Source organism: Athene cunicularia, assembly GCF_003259725.1.
Source record: "Athene cunicularia isolate RWA chromosome 3 unlocalized genomic scaffold, athCun1 chr3_part1, whole genome shotgun sequence".
NCBI classification, from domain to species: Eukaryota; Metazoa; Chordata; class Aves; order Strigiformes; family Strigidae; genus Athene; species Athene cunicularia.
This window is the reverse complement of record NW_020799097.1, coordinates 60121742-60140590: the sequence shown is the minus strand read 5'-3', so window position 1 is coordinate 60140590 and position 18849 is coordinate 60121742. Positions and strand designations below refer to the sequence as shown.

The window sequence follows — 18849 nt, the reverse complement described above, 5'->3', positions numbered from 1 at the left end:
AAACATTACCAAGGTGGTATCTAACTTCAGTTAAAAAAGCCTTACACCACAATGAAATCTGACAATACAATTTCATTCCCACCAGATCTTCTGTTTACCAACACCATTAAGATGTTTTAAATTAAAAAACAAGAATAAGCCCCAAAATTCAGTCTTTCATTGGAACTTGCCTGTTTACATGATGCTTTTTCCTTTAGCATTTTCTGGAAAACCAGAAGTTGAATGACAATTTCAGTCAATGACAGCTATAATATTAACAATGCTTTAGAACACTAGATTCAGACGACTTTTCCTCTGTAATTAATTTGAGTTGCTGCATTGTTTTTTAAAAACTCCTTGATAGTCCTTTGATGTTACTATTACTCGGGGCAACAGAAAGAACCCTCAAGGTTTCCACTGGTAGCTTTGTTTCACCAAAAGACAGCATGAATGAACCTGTGTATGAGTTACATGGCTTCAGATCAATCTGTAAATCCTCCTAAATCTCAATGCCTCCAGCCGTCAGTTCAGTCTAACTTGTCTACTACAAAGAACATAAAATTAATCTTGTTATTCCTACATAATAGAAGTAATTGTTTTATACAGGACTGTAAGTTTTAGAGATAACTCAATCTCAAAGGCTCAGAAGTCTTGATGTTTAGGCTATTTAATATTAAATTAGGATTTTTAACTCTTCTGTCAACTTAAATCTGGATTTTTGCTCCAGCTTGCAGTTTGTTTTAACACACTATTTTGAAAACGGCAGAAGTTCAGAAGCCAGTTTCCAAAATGACTGGATGTCCTTGACTTGGGGGTACCAAGGTCTGCCAGAGGCACAGGGAGCATGGCAAGAAGTGGAAGCAGCAGCAGGTACCCAATTTGAAATCTCTACTACACATGTGATAGAGCCACCCTCCAGCACTGCTTCACAGCTTTGAAACCAGTCCAACATGAAAATACTCAATTATCATCTGAGCTGCTTCAGTAGGCTCAACCCGTATTTCAGTAAACAAATATTCACATTAACACCACCCAACCTCCCCACACAGGAGAGTTAGTTAATCAGCCATCTCTAAATGTTGAAAGATCAACATACAACAGCAGTTAGCTATGTGCTGCACACTTTGCATCCTACTGAAATGGCAGCAGAGTGGCTGGCAATACATGTGTCCATAACACAGTTTTCTGAGGACAGGGAGCCACTGTTTACAGAGTCCTGCACAGGTTCAGTAAAAACTGATCATGAAAAGAAGCTTCTGTTTTTATGGAATCAGGAAAGATCAACGAAGGAAAAACCCAATGCACTGATTACTACTTCCTATTATCATTCTGAAGAATTCCTGGGATCACAGACCTGGGATTTTCAAGTCAGCAGAGGTTTTAAATTATCAGCTCTTTCCAGAACTGTCTGATAGATCAAAAGTATCCAGGTAGCATATTTCATTTGTGGTTATTTTACAACTGCTCTCATGATCTATCTCTAGGTAGGGTTACACACATATATTTTTTCTCTAAAGTTCAAGGGTAGTAGGATAAACTGGGCTACTGCTGTGTGGGCATGGACCTTAAGTCTTCTCCAGACATCTGGAGATGCTCCTATCTTCTAGTAGTATGCAAGGTTTCTGAAGCACAGAGTCCAGCTGGATTACTCAGCCTCAACTACACCTAATATCAGAAAGGAACATAGCCAGGATACTCTTTTAACCTAAAGAAGAGTAAGGTGGTACTCTGTTTGGTAATATGAAGTTAATACTAAAGTATTTTAAAATATAGATTATTATTCTTTATGACTGCTTAGAATATTTCACAAATGTGTGTGAAGCCACAGACAAGTCTCCTGTTTTAGCTGGAGAAATGTTACCAGCCTAAGTTACTCATTGCCTTTCAGGTGCAAGTTATTGCCAAGCACTGCCAGGGGATAAGGTTCCATGGCAGCTCCAGGAAAATTCACCTGGATTTGCTCAGAATATCTTCCTCGATGGGTTCAACAAATAGATTGGACTAACTGGGATTAGACTTTATCTAGAGCAGCCTAAGTCCAGATAACCGCATCTGCTGGTAGTGATACATGATTAGTAAGAAACCTCCAGCAAAAAGGTCCTGACAACATCTGGAGGATGTATTGGTTTTTTTTCTGCTGGATTTTTATTAAGTGATGGCTTTACTTCCGTTGACTTCATTAAAACATTTTTAACTACTCTGGAAACAAGTAATAAAAATGTTCTCTTCCACAATTTACAATGCACATTCATCATCAAAGCATTCTTTTTTAGGAGAAAGCTGCTTCAACATTCTAACCTGACTCAAGAGTAGCGTCTAACAGATTTTGCTGGGATTAATGACCTTACATAAAAGATAAAATGAAACTTGAGACCAGCATCAAAATCAGATGAGAAACACTTCAGCAGACACTGAACAAAGAGATGCAACATCCTGCTGAGCTGAGGTTTCCTGCCTTTCTGTGCTGTAGTTCTCCTACAACACAGCCTCCACTATGGCACATTCAGTGCACTTCAACTTAACACATAATGCATGTAAAGCTTCTGGTGAATATCTTTATTCATGAAGAGTTGACACAAAACACAAATGACCTGTTTACAACTGACCACTTTGCATTACTGCTTGAACTTGAAAACGACTGCATGCATTAACTTCAGAGAGCATACCATTCACAATCATAAACATGCAGGTGATCTGCATAATGCTACCAACCTGCCCATCAGTCTCAGTTTCAACTGTGCAACAGAAAACCCTAGATCAACTGGTGATAGTTATCCAGTCCTTATTAACATCAACTTTTTCAAAAAGTGAATGCTTTAACTTCACTACTTAATTAATCACCAAGGCTTTCATCTAGTTCCTAAGGAACAAGCTCTCAAAATTATTTCAGAACTACTTAGCATTTTAAATTATCATCTTTTCTGCACACAAGCATTTATGCTGTAGACAGACATTGTACCTCATTATGAAAAAAAAGATAAGCATGGTTAAATACATTTCAAGGTTGCCAAGATAAAAGAGCCAAGGGACTGCTTTCTGACGTGGATAATTATACCAATTTCAAGATGTCTATGTTAATTCAGTAAAACAGTGATGGTACAATGTTAGAATTTTGGGGGTGACCTGGACCCTCAAGTCTGTAGACTGCAGATAAATAACAAATCTCATTATTTTCCTCAGAAATGCTCAAGAAAAAAGCAACAATATCAGCACAGAGGGCAAACCAATATAGTTAGTGAGTAAGATACTTAATAGTGTTAATTTACTTGCTATGAAACAGCAAATACCTGTCTTATGATCAACAAAATCTCTTTTGTTATATATTTATCCACTAGAACTATCAGTTAATGAGCTAAGATCATAGTAAAAATGAAACACAATAGATGCCATGAGTTTATTTCTTTTTTTAATATTCAGGATGAGTAAGTATAACAACTTTAAATACCATGGAAAATCTAGTTATAAAAGCAAAGGCCACATGAACTAACAGACATACAGCTTTACTCATCCCTTCCCTGTGAAACATTAAAAGTTTTAGTGCCAACGCTTATTTAGAGAGATCATAAATTAAAAACTTTTCTGACACATTCACTTACAGGGGTTTTGGTTTTGTGTGATTTTTTTAAGTTTCAGCCTTGGGCTAAGAATGGGTATATTAATCTGATTCTAAGTAACTGAGATAGCACATGGTAAGGAAGATAATATTCTGAAATGGAAGTTATTGCCTTACCGATCAGGTGCATTAATAAATCATGCAAGACTCAGTCTACTGGAATATGAAATAAAATGTGTTTCAGCTAAGCAGCCAGGGAGCTTTTTAGGAAAGTCTAGTTTCACATTTGCACTGGAGTAAGAACATGAATGCAGCAGGTTATCATATACTAAGGATGATAACCTCTTAACTACTAACGTGACTGTTTAAGGAGGTATCCTGCTGAATGAGTGAAACAAAGCTTCTCAAAAGGGAAGGTAGTAAAAAAGGGTGAGAATAATCTGAAAGACAGCAGTGCAGCACACTGTGTCATGACACCACCACCACAGTTCCTACTGGAACAGGTTTTGTCACTGGAGCTAACCTAGCTCTAACTCTAGCTCCAGTCCCTTCCTGGAGATAAAGGTTGTGCTAGCATCAAGAGTTCTTCTGCCTCCTAATAACACAAAGGCAATACCTGTGCAGTAGGTAGGAAAGAACTTCTTGCAGCAAAAGATGCCTTTTGCACATTAAACATGTAACAACACAGTGAATTTTGTTGGCAAGTATCTTTGTTAGGGGTGAGTCAGGACTTCAACCAGTGCTGATAAACCATCAAAACCTTGTAGCATAATTCTAGCTAACAGGACATAATTCTCCTACCGAAAACATGAAAAGACTGCAGAGATAACTCCTGGATCACAGTAGTTTAATGATACACTTCGAAAACTTGAATACACAAATAATCAAAGAACAATCCAAATCAAAGAATGAGAGCAGAAAGCACAAAGTGATATGACATTTGAGGATCACACGTCTGTGTAATGGAAAAAATTCCAAGAAAACTTCTGGAAGCTTTGATTTGAAAAAAAGTAATAGGATGATATTTATGATACTTAATTTTCAATTTAACATGTTCCATTAACTGTATATCCCTTACTGCAATAGTCAGGATTAACCTCATACTGCAATTTTTTTAAAGATAATAAAATTTTGACTTAGTAAATATTTTCCATTTACTGTCATTGTCTCTCCGTCCTCCATTCCATTCTCCCATGCTAATGCTCTCCCTATGTCAAATGTCCTCTAAGACAGCTTCGGACATTCACATTTCTGTATTATATTTCAGAAGGTCTTCAACAAAAGCATCTTTAGAAACACTAGGTACAAACAGCAAGTTGTCCAGGCTGTCATTCAGGAATACATCAATTGGAATTTCCTTTTTCATATTTTTCCTAGCCAACAAGCAAATCCTCACCCCTACCAACCAAGCAGGACAAAAACATTCAAGCCATAATAAAATTAGTGGCCTCATATTTCAAAAGGTTCACAAGTTATTACTTTATACATATTTGTCTAACATTTTGCAATCCAATCAGCAAGCTGAGGAATCCTCATAGGAATAAAATACTGAGTAGCTGAATCTATCAGTTGTGACAAAAAATCATGTTCAACAAATCTTATCACAGCACACCCTAGTGAAATGAACTTACAGACTGCTAATGTTTATTTCAGCATGCTCACCATGGCAACTGAAATCACTGCATATTTAGGTTTACAAGATTTTGTATTTTCTTCCAGGTTGGATCTGTTTTCTTGTGAGCAACAATTAAAAAACCCCATGCACATATCAATCAAAAGAATAAAATTACAGTTTCATAGCACATACCTATGATGGCCAATATGTCTTGCTCTTTTAATGTGCCCAACTCCTTTACATCCTGCTGTGGGACAGCCTCCATGCTCTAAAGCTTCCACCAATTCCAAGGGACCTGCATGTCAGGGGAAATTACGTATGAGATTAAAAAAGAGTATCTAATCTTTAAAAGTTATATAAATATGCATGAATACCAGAGTATCATAGTAAACATAAAGAAGAAATAAGTAAACAGAACCTAATTTTAAAGTACTTTAAGAATGCAATCTGCAAAAGCATGATGGAGATTCAAACAACCTAATCCTCTGGAGAAATAATTTTACTCTGTGTGAAAAAAATCTCTACAGGAGAGCTACATCTATATAAAAATGCAAATCTTGGAGGAATTGTATGACTTAAGATTTCTCTATTAACTACCCATAGTTCCAAACTGGTTGTTTTGCAAGAACACAGACAAAGTAAGTTACCCTGCTGTTCCTGAAGATCTGTTCATAATGGGTACTGACTTCTCCATTTTTAGCTCAAGTTTTCCGATGATCAAACCATGAAAACAAAGGCTGAAAATTCTACTAAAAGAACAAGCCATGAGAAGATTTTGACATTTTTACTTATCTGAATTTATGTTTGTCTGATTTTCATCAACCTGTGACAATGATGCTGCAGAGACATTAAAGCATGTAGCTGTCAAAACTAGCTTTGACACTCAAACAAACACAGTATATAACCCATAGTTTCATAGCAAGTGAGAGACAGACCTACTCCAGTATATGAAACTGAGAACACCTCCTGCACATCTGCAAGTATGTACTGTCTCTCTAGTACTGGTTTTACTTGAGAAGTACATGAACTTGTATCTCCCCCTACAGATAACGACATCGACATAGAAAGGTCTACTTAAATAGATTTTCCTGTTTTCCAAATTCTTGCTCGCAGATGGATAATGAAAGACAGAGAATGATTATGTGTCATTAGAACAGCCCAAAAGCATTTTTTAACAAATGTTCTACCTATGCTAACATTACAATGACTACACTGAAGTCCAAAGACTTCTATAGGCTTTAAAAGGCTCTAACAGATGAGAGAACAGAGAATTTTATCTTTCCTACCTTTATGCAAAATTGATGCCTGTAACATAACAAGTTAGTGACTCAGAGGAAGAGTTAACTTAATAGGGACACTTTTGTAAAGGGAAGTCCTGCCTCACTGATGCTCTAGTTTTGCAAAAAGTAGCTCCCTACAAATGTTCTCTCTTCACTTAAATTCAAACTCCCTAAAAATGTAATTTAAAAGAGCTGCAACTGGCTGTCCATATTTATGCAAGAAGCTGCTGCTTGCGTCACTGTGAAACAATAATAAAATCAACATCAATACATGGGTCTTAATTCCCAAACTGCTATCAAAAAGGTCATAAGCCACCATGATGACTTCACTACATCTTGAAAGAAAACACTATGAATACACAAATACTGGGAGCATAAGACCATTATGATGACTGTTCTAGACTAGTATTGCTAACATTGTGGCATCATTCACACAAAGCTTGTAGTGCTTAAGGCAGGGATCTGGACTGTGTCATTAAAAGGACTATCTTACTGATTGAGGAAAAAATATTGTGTCTTGTAAAATATTTTCTTCCGTCCTAAAACCCTTTCACAAAACTTGAAATGCACTTTAACTTACTTGGAAACCATATTAGTATTTTTATAATATTCTATATTCTGTAGCATATTCTACAGTAATAATACAAAGTCATATTACTGGAAGAATATATCATTCAGTTATCATCCTATTTTAATAGTATTTGTGCAGTTAATTAATGGATGGTCATTTTCCCTCCTGTCACATCATCCATCTTCGTTTCTGTAGCTTAACTAGTATCAAAAAGTCACTTCCGCCAGTCATACCCTAAAAGACATTAACAGTGCCTCCTGTGCCACCACCTAGAGGACACGATGTGTTGTATCTGATGGGCATCTATTTTGTTTCTTTTAATGTCTCCAACAAAATGAATTGATTTATTTTATACTCCCTCCTAGGCAAAGGTGTTTTGGTTTTTTTTTTTTTCAATCTTAGATAATAGAAATGTTGCAACTTTATTCAGCTCTTGAGCCTTATTACACAATTTTTATTTACGTGGTCACAGACAATTTTTTCCCACTGGACTGTTCCTTCTTTCAGTACACAGGACACACATCTCAGATTAAGCAGCAGATATGTGGTATCCTATCTTCTCCTCATTACTCATTTTGTGCTTTGGCACTTACGGCACTCTATTCAGACTCTGCTTTGAAGGCAGAATGATTAACTTCCTAACAGGCAGTCATCACTGCACCACTAGAGTGCTCAGAGAACTAATGAATATACTCTGATCACGCGCTTGATAGGAAACGTTTCTTCTTGACATTTTAGAGATGCTGCATTGAGGTACTGAGATTTTCAGGTAACACACTCACACAATTTGTGTGTGCCTTATCCCAGTTATTTTACATTTACTTTTTTCAGAGTACTTGGCATTGCTCAGCATTTCTTATTTTCCAAGCACAGCTTTTTCTGATCTTGGTTACAGCTGTGAACACTCAGCACTTGTGCAAACCATACCTCAGAGTCACAATATAAAACAATCCCAGAGAAGAGCACTCGCTTAAAAACTGCTTCGAAGTTTGCCTAAAGTGATTCCCTACAATTATGCAGAAACATACTGGCATAGGCAGGGATATCTTTACCACAGAAGTCTCTTCTCCCTGCAACCCTCAGTCTCACTTATGACAGACCTCCCACTTCTTCAACAAGTAAAACGAAATCTCCTGAGAGGACAAGCCAGTAAATACAGTATTATTATTGCTATCATACTGTTAGATTTATCTTCAATGTGGGCACCATTAAACTCTCTCTCCTCAGCTGAAGAAGAAAAGGAAGTTAGCTGGTTTTGAGGATTTCCCACAGCATTTGAAAGCTGTGTCTTCTCAGTGCAGTCTGGAGTCCTTTGAGCTAAAAAGCATACTAACCTTCAATAGAAGGTGGACAGAAAATTTTAAGAGTGATACCCTACCCCTGCTGAGGACCACAGCAGTTTAACCACTGGCTTCAAGAGGGCCAGGATTTTACACAAGAGATCTTTACCATTACTTCAGGTTTTGACAGTGGTTCTTATCCAGAGAAACACTGTATTTCCATTACAGTAAAGGTCAATAAAACTATCTACTAAATAGTGATTAATTACTGACTGTTGATTTTGCACTGAATGTCACATTTACATTATTTTGCATATCCTAGTTGCTACTCTTCGTTGGATGGCACTGGCAGGGAAAAAGACAGCACAGTACACGTGCCTATTAAAATCATTACAGTACAATATGATTTCTCTTACTTAGTGGGGGCTGAAGAGGGTGTCCGGTTTTTGTACACCAGCCTGCAGGATGGATATCAGGGCTATCTACATCAGTCCAATAATCATAAATACTATCCCAGCCATCAAAATGGACCTAAAAATCAAAAAGGTAAACAATATATATTAGATCAGAAAAATTTACAAAATCAGTTTCCTTAAGTAATCCCTAAAGATCACATGTTCATTAGACAAGTCACTTTAAGAAAACTAGAAAATACATGTACATTAGATTCTGGACCCAGGCATACTCCCACTGAAGGAAAGACAGAGGTGTCATTTGGTTGTTTATTAAGTCTTGCATCAACAGGCTCAAATCCCAGCAATAAAGCAGGCAAGTTTAGTTCTCACATTAATACTTGAATTAAGCATGAATTTCAGACTTTTTTCTCCCTCAAAAAAGCCAAAAATCCAAACATATTTTAATCTTCTGTTTGAACAGGATTTAATAATAGCAGAGCGATACGCAAAGTGCTAAAGAAATGGCATTTAACCATAAAAAACAAACAAAAACCCCCAATACACAAGTAACCATTTTACTAAAATCAGACTATACAGGATAAGGAGTTGAAATTCAAGAGAAAATCAAGTTTGTGACTTCCCAGAAAACCACCAGTATAGGTTATACATGCATTTTTTTTCAGGCTAAGTATCTTCATATCTTACTTGACCTCTGTACTAGTAAATAGGTCAGATCTCTCATGCATGTGGATGCACATACACAAACACATAAAGAGCTCTTTCAACAGATGCTACAAATTAGCCCTCCTGAAGCTACAAATCCTGTCATTTGAATAAATTAGACTGGAGAGGGGATTTTTTGTTTGTTTTGGTTTTGGTTTTTGCATGACAACTTAAAAGTTTAGATAGAAAATGTGTAGGTGTGAAGATGTTAGTTCTGATGACTCCCTATCACCAGTTAATTCAGATTCAAACTGAAATGTCAGATGCACTTCTGCTTGAAATACCATGTATGCCTAATAAATCTTTACTAACTGTAAACACAAATATCCTTCACATCCATCTAATAGGGTATCTGGAATATGCTAGCCCTTCTAATGGTTAGGGGCTTCAGAGAGTAAACTGGTTTTGTACAATAAAAGAAAAAATAATTCAATCATACAGCTTCTAGAAAACTGCAGTTTCTTAGAATATATTATCTGAAATTAATCCAGTCTAAAGTCCATAATTAATATATATTTCAGTATTGCAGAAGTCACTGACAAGTCACAAGAAATCATGTTTCTTTTTTTCTCTCTCTCCTCTCCCTGGAAGTTTATAGAGACAGATTCAATTAACCTAGGCCAAATATTTTATGGGTCCTAATACAAATATCACAGCAGCCCTTTGACACTTGTTATTAAATCACCACATTTCTTGATAGAATAGACAACTGTTTTATATCAACTATTCCCAAAGCAATTTTTGAACATATTCAACTCTTCTCTCTAATTATCTACGTCAGCAAATGTAACTAAGAGGATAATAGAACAACCCTTTCGAAAGGAATTATATGCATATTAATCAGTGAAAAGCTTAGCAGGACACAGCAATGTGACTCACTTCTTCCTGTGCTTACTTTTACAACTATAGCTTTTTGTTTTTACAAACTACCCATCAGTTACTCAAGTAGAGCAAGACAGAGAAACTTACTTTTATTCTATAGTCATCAGTATCTACAATAGTTGCTACTCTGATAAATACTGGGTTTCTCTTGTCAACCACTTCAAGTTTCATGTTTTTCTGAAAGCCATGAGAAGGTTTCTAGAAAAGCAGAACAATATTATGTGAAACAGAAGAAAATCTCAAAAATCTCACACAATTGTACAAGCATATAAAATCCATAGCAAACTGCCTGCCTTCATTATCTCAAAGCTGCCCTCCCTCTCCAACAAATCCAAGCATAAAAAAATCTTTCAAACAAGTGTTATTAAACTAGAGAAATAAAGTAACTACTTTGGGATTCCAGGTTCTCCATTCAAGCCTTCCAAGCAAGTAAGTAGGGATTTTTATTTTAAATCTGTTGGGTTTTTGCCTAAATTCTCTAAGAAAAGTTTTCCCAGAGACTGTGGACAACAGTTTCAATGCAGTACTGAAGTATTACATACCAGCAGCCTGAAATGTCTATGACATTGTCTACAAGAAACATTTCTGGGTTTTAGTATGTGTTTTCACTTTGTGGATCAAGCATTCTTTTTCAGTCTCCTACTGAAAACATAACTAATCCACTATGTAACAGTAAATAATCAGAACAAACATGACCAAATGCCTGTTCTGTAACACTATTCTGGCAAAGTAGGTCTTTGGTAGGAGTATCAGATTTTATCTTTGCCATCTACATCTATGAAATCTAAAGAAAAATTATTTCCATTTTCAAGGAACATATGCACATGACACATAATGGTTTTTATCTTAAACTTCTAGGAAAATAATCTATCTGTCCCTCTAAGACTTTCCAGAACATTGGTGCTTCTTCCTCAGCTGCAGTTTAAGGACTCTGTTTTCTTGCATAAAATACTGTGACTGTCTCAGGAAGACTTTACCCAAGCTCCAACACAATCAGCATTTCATTCTTATTAAATCTGTTTTCTTGTTTATCACAGTATTAATATGGTTACCATTATATTAGTACAGGAAGCAGGAATCTCTGGCTGTGAAACCAAAAGGCAGAGCACAGCTGACCTCCATGCAATCAAGCTCTCCTTCCCCTCCACCCCCAAAGCCCAGTGGCACACTCTATGCTACCTTTTGGGACCTACACCATCCCCAGCCACTCTCGGCTAGTATGGTTTCTGGAAGAGTGTTGAGCGATGCCAGCTAGTGCTCTCTCAGTTTAATGCTATCAATGCCTGCACGCATGTGGCATGTCCTTTTCCATTTCCTGGTACAGACATGGCCAGCCAGACCCTGCCCACTGCTGAGCCCTGTGGCTGTTCCCTTAACCCGAGGGGAAATTAAAATATGAATGCTCTGAGAGAAAAAGAACACATTTGCTTTTAGCTCAATGTAGTCAAGGTCACAGCCCACTGCTCTTTTACCAACGACTATACCTTGCAGATATAACCAAATACCTTCTTAAACCTTGCACAATGTGTATTCCTGCCAAGAACGTAAGATCGAGACACGTTATTAAGCCAGATGCATTCTGAGGTGATAAACTGCAGGTCAGTAATAAACTCCGGTGAACTACTGATCCCAGGAACTGCTTGCTATAAGCACCACACCTCTGCTTTTGTTAATCCAGCTCTTAGCAAAGTGTTACTCAGAATTAGTGACCCTAATCTGAAAAGCCAAGGCAAACCAGCTTCAGCGCACTGTGAGACAAGGGGCTGGGAGCTGCCAGCCATCTGATGATGGCTCCTAACAGCAATCCTTTCTGCATTGCTGATCAGTCCACTTTACTCACTGAAATCTTAAGAGCTCAAGAAAGATGGGTGTCACTGAAATAAACGAGCAAGTACAAAGCTAAACGAAAAGGACGTTCACAAACACCATGGTTAAGATGTGGAGCTGCCTGTGGATGCTGCCCATGTAACCTAGTCACAAGCTCACAGAAGGGTATCACTGAAGAATATTAAATACAAACTCTCTCTTTCCTACTGCCAGAGACAATAAGACTAGACAGGCAACCAGCCTGACCTCCTACAATCATTTTTACATTCTCACTGTATTTATTACACCATTTAAAATGTACAGATAGAAATACCTATGTTCAAAATATGTTATGATGACTCAGTAGCTATCTCATTATTTCTAATAACTAGGCAGTAATTTCCCATAGCAAATTACATTTATTAGTAGTATTTTGTAGCATTTAATCTCATTTATAATGATTAAAATAATAAAGTGATTTATAGTAATAATTATCTGATTTCTAACAGTAAACTGCAAGCTTGCATAAAAATAAACCACCTATTATGCAACTAATTGATTACATTTGGAAACACAGGAACACCATATATGTATTCTCTTCTTCAATTAATTATATGCAGTTAAAAACATGAAAAAATATAAGCATTTTCTCACCACTTTAAAAGCCCTTGCAGGTGCAGGTAACGAACTGGTTTCTTCCAAATACTTCTCCCAAGAAAAATGCTTAGCATGTGGATAATCTAGCACAGAAAAAATACAAGCAAAATTAAATGTTGCAGCGCAAAAAATAAACCTGATGACTAATTAGAGAATGCCTAACATCTCTATAATACTTTTCTGATTTATGCTTCAGATTTATAAAATAATTACAAGAAAGCTACTCTAAATTGTATCTGACACATTCACCATGTAGGTTAAAAAACCCAACGATCTCATACACAATACTGCTGAAAAAAAATCACAATTGCTTTGGGTATGAGAATATAAAAAATGTGGACTGGAAAAATATGTCCACTTAATTAATAAATTCATTCAAGTATTATAAAACTAATCCTGTATTTTATAAACAGTATTTTACCTGCTAACACAATCTAATCAGTGACAGCTTTGAACCACAGTAGAGCACACCTGACTTGCTACTCTTTTAGCAAGTGAATTTGTTTTTACATTTCTAAAAAGATAGCTTGGACATTTACTATAAGAATAATTCACAGACATCACCAAAGAAGATGTTGCCCTTCTCTCATGTTGCCTGTATCATGTTTACAAACACTTTATTCAAGAAACACAAAGACAGCTTTGCTCTTAAAGAAAAGGCAGTGCCTGTCTTTTGCCTTTAATCTGCACCAGAAGTTTAACTTGAAATTTAAACATTATGATTCATAATCTAGAATTGATTGAAACCAATTCTGATTTGTTTGAAAAGAGATTTCACCAAACAATAGGTAGTAATTAACCTCCTGACAGACAGATTGCTTATGACCTTTTAAGATTGGTGGCTATTAGAATTTCTGTCAAAGTCGGTTTTAATCAATTAAAATTTTCCATGTTCTCAGACCATGGATGGCAGTTTCTGCAACAGGGCATTTAGATCACCCAGCTGTACACAACAGTCTTGAAAAACTGGTGGTCTTGTATTTCATACTGTCAAACACACTTTCATCTTTCTGTATTGTCTCTCACTGTGTTTTTCTCCCTTCTAAAGATCCCTTACAAATTTGATTCCTTAATAAATGTAAGGCAATCTTCTCATCAACCCATTATCTTGCATATTTAGTTCACATTAAGATGTTTTTCTTATCCAATAATCTTACACACCTGGAATTTGTTTTATTAGCATTTACACAATGTGAATCTTCTAAGTGAATACATTCAATCAAAAAATACAAACTTGTTCAGATTCCAAGGAATGGATAGATGGATATCATGGACAGATGCCTTTACTAAAGCAGCACACATGTGCATACTTAACACCTGATGTCTACTGTACTTCTAAATATATTATGTCCTGTAAAAAAAATTAACTCCCCAAATACCAATTCTTAACTACAGAAATAAAAATTCAGGAGAGGTAATAATAAGTTTATTTTAAGTTTTAATGTTACTAGCTGACCACAACCTCCTTAAACCTTTCAGATATGTAATAAGATACAAACCGGGAGGGGTGATGAGTGTCCTTTTATGTTCTTTACACCACCCAACTGGATGAATATGTGGGCTAGCTGCCTCACACCTGGAGGAGGAGAAGAAGGGCATTGATAATGCAGTTCTTCAGACATCCTATTATGCTTAGAAAACAAGACACAGAAGAAAGATTTAACAAATTCCAAAATAACCTATGACACCTTCAACTTACACTTAAACTGCAAACATAACCTGAAGATATGAATGTATTTAACAAGAGACTTATTACCACCTAAAGAAGCATAATGCTTTATTTACAATTTCACTAGAAGATCAAAAGTCAGTGGTAGATCTTCACTGAGAAGCTATAATGCTGGACCCAAAAAACGCACATGTAGAGACTTGGTAGAACACAGTACTTGCAAGAACACAGTAATCCCATCAAAGATAGATGAGGTTTTGCAATGCCGAGACTGAAACTTTAAACGAAAAACTTAAAAACCTTGATTAATGATCCAGGATGCACCTGGAGGCAGATTAGAAAATTATACATAACTGCAATGCACTGTTAATAACAAGTAAAAATTCAAAACCAGATTCTGAGTGGTTTGAATGGAGCTATAAACACGTTATTATAACACAGCAGCACGTAAGCAAAGTACATCTGAGAAAAACTGTCAGCAAAAAAGGATAAAACAGCATTTTAGGCCCCAAACTGCCTGAAAGAATCCAGAATTAATCAGTGATCCAAGACCGCAAACTGCTCTAAAAAAGCTGATAAAACTCTCTTACTCAAGGGACTAACAACTTCCCATATTTTCTGTCAAGTGGATCAAATTTTGCGCTAGTGCTGTTGCCTGTGGCATACCACAAGAACCACAGAAGACTAACAGAGGCAGGGTGAGCTATACTTGACATGTGCTGGCATCTGTCTGAAGGGAGATTGCTCTCCCTGTGCTCACTGGTTCACTTACATCGTGCTTCGAAACGAGCAGCAGTGGCTAATGGCTATCAAGTTCTGTTAGCACAATACACACTGCAAAAAAAAAAAAAATCACACACACTGCAAAAAACATAACTGATATAAAAGCAGATGAGAGAAAAACTTTTTAAACATTCAGTATGATTCAATTACATATAGAACTATATGACTTTATTACATATTGTATTATTATTTCATAATATAATACATTATGTACAATTTAACATATAATGTATATAATATATAATGTATATACTATAATTATTTTATTATTACTCAATATTATTAGAAAAGGCAAAAAGTAAGATTGATCTACAGGAAAAGTAAAAAGACATCAGACTCTGCTGTGAAGCACACACCAGCCCTACGTCTGCATCAATACTTAATGATTGGTTTTGAGTTGGCTGAACTTTTTAAGCACGTAAGTACTATCTACTTTTTAAAGAAGTAGATAGCACTTATGTAGCGAGGGTGACTAAGGAACATCATGCTGACACAAAAAGCTAGCATTACTCTGCATGGCACTACACTACACCACGCAAACATACTGTTAGCCTCTATTTAGCTGGAAACTCATACATAGCCATGTAATTCTCACGTAGATCTGTCCTTATGGACCCTGCCTCTCTTAGGAGTCTGTCCCACCTAATTTCTTCTTTAGTTAGATAAATTCAATACTACATTACACTATCTCTCTCTTCCACTATTTCCTAACCCCAAAGGTGTGTCAGTAGCTGACATTAAATATTCCCAGCTATGTGGCCTCTCTCTTCTGGGAATCCCATCAGCATTTCCAACTCTCTAGTGGCCATGAGCTCAGTGCCTCACTCACTCCAAGGACCAACAAACTGCAGACTAAATTGAATGAAGTAGCTAAGGCCTTCATTCCCCATGCCCCCTGGAGGGATCAAGAAACCAAGCTTAAGTAGTCAAGTGGTAGTCTAGATAGAAACACTCCTCAAATATTTAATGAGAAAAGCAGACAAGCGGAGGGCATCCACGCATGGACATGTAGTTCATATACAATAATCACAACATAAAACACTGAAACACTCATTGTGATCCAGTTTCTATTTATTCCCTCTCTGAAGGCAGTGTCTCAAGTATTAGTCTGGAGAATAGCATGTATCCTCTCCCTTTCCCCTCAGCCCAAAGTTACTAATGCAAAAATACCTGAACCTGACTATTCTAAAACAATTATCTGTATCTATCCAGAAAGTATTATCATGTTGGAAGTTTGTATTAATTAAGTTCCCTTAATTAGCAGTACTAATTTATATTTTTTTAAAAAAATATCACACATTGATAATCTGTAGTACCTAAGAGGGTGCAATGAACTGTGCATAACAGAAAAATAAGTTGAAGGTAAATTAACAGGCACTGTAATGTCTTAAGGCTCAGATCAAAATGCTAGGTCTGCAGATCTTGAACACAAACAGGACTGCAAAAAGAAACACAGCATAGAATAGACTGTAGACTGAACCAGAAAAGACTACAGACTGAACCCCTACTACCACATTGCAGTTTTGAACCTGTACTGCATAGAAGAAAAATGAAGAAGCACATCGCATTTGGAATACACAGAATAACACGATTTTTTTTTTTTAAATGTGAAAAGCAATTTAATATTATGTCTAAAATTCAGTATGGCTGTACTTCAACAAAAGAAATGCAGGTTGGGTGTCTCAGAAGCATTGTCTCACAACAAGCATTCCTCTAGCCTTCTATCAAAAAGAGTCAAGCCCTAATGATGAAAAATTTTGGCCAGCTTACTACAATTATCTTGTGCTTTATGTATGAAACAGCTTTGATACTATTTCTTTGTAATGATGCCAAACAGATCAATTTCTAGCAGATAAAACCTACCTTTGATAGACTCTGTAATGACTCTGACAATAGCCAAGGATTCAACTCACTTCAAGAATACCAACCTTTTGTCCTACTACAATATATAAAGCTATACTGTATGTATTTAGTATTTATAGTATCACACCAGGCACACTCTGAATCACTGAAGCTGCCATTAATAAAAGGAAACAAAAGGACTTTTGTGATAATTTTGCACTGTTAAAACTCAGCATCTGACTCCTAGAAACACTTTGCCCCAAACAAATCGGAGAAAAGGTGAATGCTTCATGCTCCCTCTGTTCTCTTCCTTTCTCTTTACAGTAATTGTGAAGAGAAGCTAATGAGCAAGGGAGACAGCACTTCTATCCCTTTCAAAGTGGAGTTTTACATGGAAGAATTTTACATGGATGAGGTATCCTTCTGCACTGGAAGGACATAGCCTCTTACTTCCTGAAATGCTTTGGAGTAAAGTCCACAAATTATTTTCAAAAGTCTCTTGAGTTAAATTTGGGAACAAGACCCAGGCTCATGAGTCGCTGTGGTATTACTAGTATTATACTTAAAATAATGAGATAGCTGTGTCAAAAGACTTATCAGGACAAGCCTTCTAAATGCATTTGTTCTGTTTTGCTTTTTCAAGCACAGTCTGAACATACATTTTTATAAAATTCTACAAAGTAAATGCCACTGCACACACTTCTTGCCTTGAAAATTCAAGAAGCAGCAAGTGACCAAGGTATGTCACAATGAAAGATGTACTCCTGGAAGATGCTTTGACATTACAGCAGTGGTAGCCAACATGGAACATGTAGCAATGAGTGCTACACATCACAGCATTGCAAAATAGCTATAAAACATCCACATTTTGATTTGCTTTAACAGAAAAACCCAGTCATTACAAACGAGCCTATAAGAAACTTCTGTAACCATGGTGGCCTCAGGAAAAAAAAAATCCCTGTTCCAGCAAAACCAGGTCATGCAGTCCATCTTTACCTACAGATTTCACACAGCCTTTAAGCTTCTAACAGTTCATTTAACAATAAAGAGTAGAGATCAGTAAAAGACACACACAATTTAAAGTAAAACTATTACGCTTTAATGTGTGTTATTTCATGGACATATTATCTAGTTTGGAAGAACAACAATAGTCTATCAGACTAAGCCTAAGACTTGTCAGCTGGAATGCTAAAGGAAACTCTGACTTTTCACAATCAATTTGCTGCATCCCACAGCTTTTTATCTCCTTTGTTCCAAAACAGAAAGCAGATCACCCGGCTCACGTGCTTCATAGAACACATGATGCATGAATTGTGAAGATGCTTGCTAGACCAAAAAGTTTACCACCACTAGCAAGAGCTTAAGAATTTTGCACCTCCAAACCTTCCTACCCCTGGACTGCAGCAAAGCACCACCACCTTCCACCAAGCAGTGGACAGGTGACAAACGTCCACTCAACTAATATAGCAAGACTGTAAAGTCCACACAATTCATGCCACTTGACATCTATTTTTTCTGTTGTGTGAGAACACACAGACAGAAAAGACATACTGGAAACTGAAGCTAATCCAGGAAGCTGAGGTGGACTCAAAAGCAGCAGAGCACACTACCTGAACACGCAGGAGAGCCACACACAGGGACAGAACAAGCGGCAGCTGCCCTGAGTTATGGACAGCTTATCTACATCTTAGGAAAGTCAAAGCAGGGAAGAGCTCCATGTAAAAGGTCAGGAGAAAGTTCTGCAATAAGCAAAGCCAAGGGCAGCTGACAATGTGAGCCCCTGGTGCGTGTACACTCTGTGAAACGAACATGCA

The 18849-nt window shown here is 36.7% G+C and overlaps 1 protein-coding gene across 2 annotated transcripts in view; it reads right to left on the bottom strand.

The window, feature by feature from the left end:
* Positions 1–18849, bottom strand: part of L3MBTL3 (L3MBTL3, histone methyl-lysine binding protein) — a 77294-nt gene that overhangs the window by 17922 nt on the left and 40523 nt on the right. For both annotated transcript variants that reach the window (XM_026845812.1, XM_026845813.1), the window contains exons 11-15: positions 14241–14317; positions 12739–12824; positions 10366–10476; positions 8695–8809; positions 5340–5442 (exon numbers count right to left, since the gene is read on the bottom strand). In XM_026845812.1, the coding sequence (XP_026701613.1) occupies positions 5340–5442; positions 8695–8809; positions 10366–10476; positions 12739–12824; positions 14241–14317 (492 nt within the window). The remainder of the gene's footprint in view (positions 1–5339; positions 5443–8694; positions 8810–10365; positions 10477–12738; positions 12825–14240; positions 14318–18849) is intronic.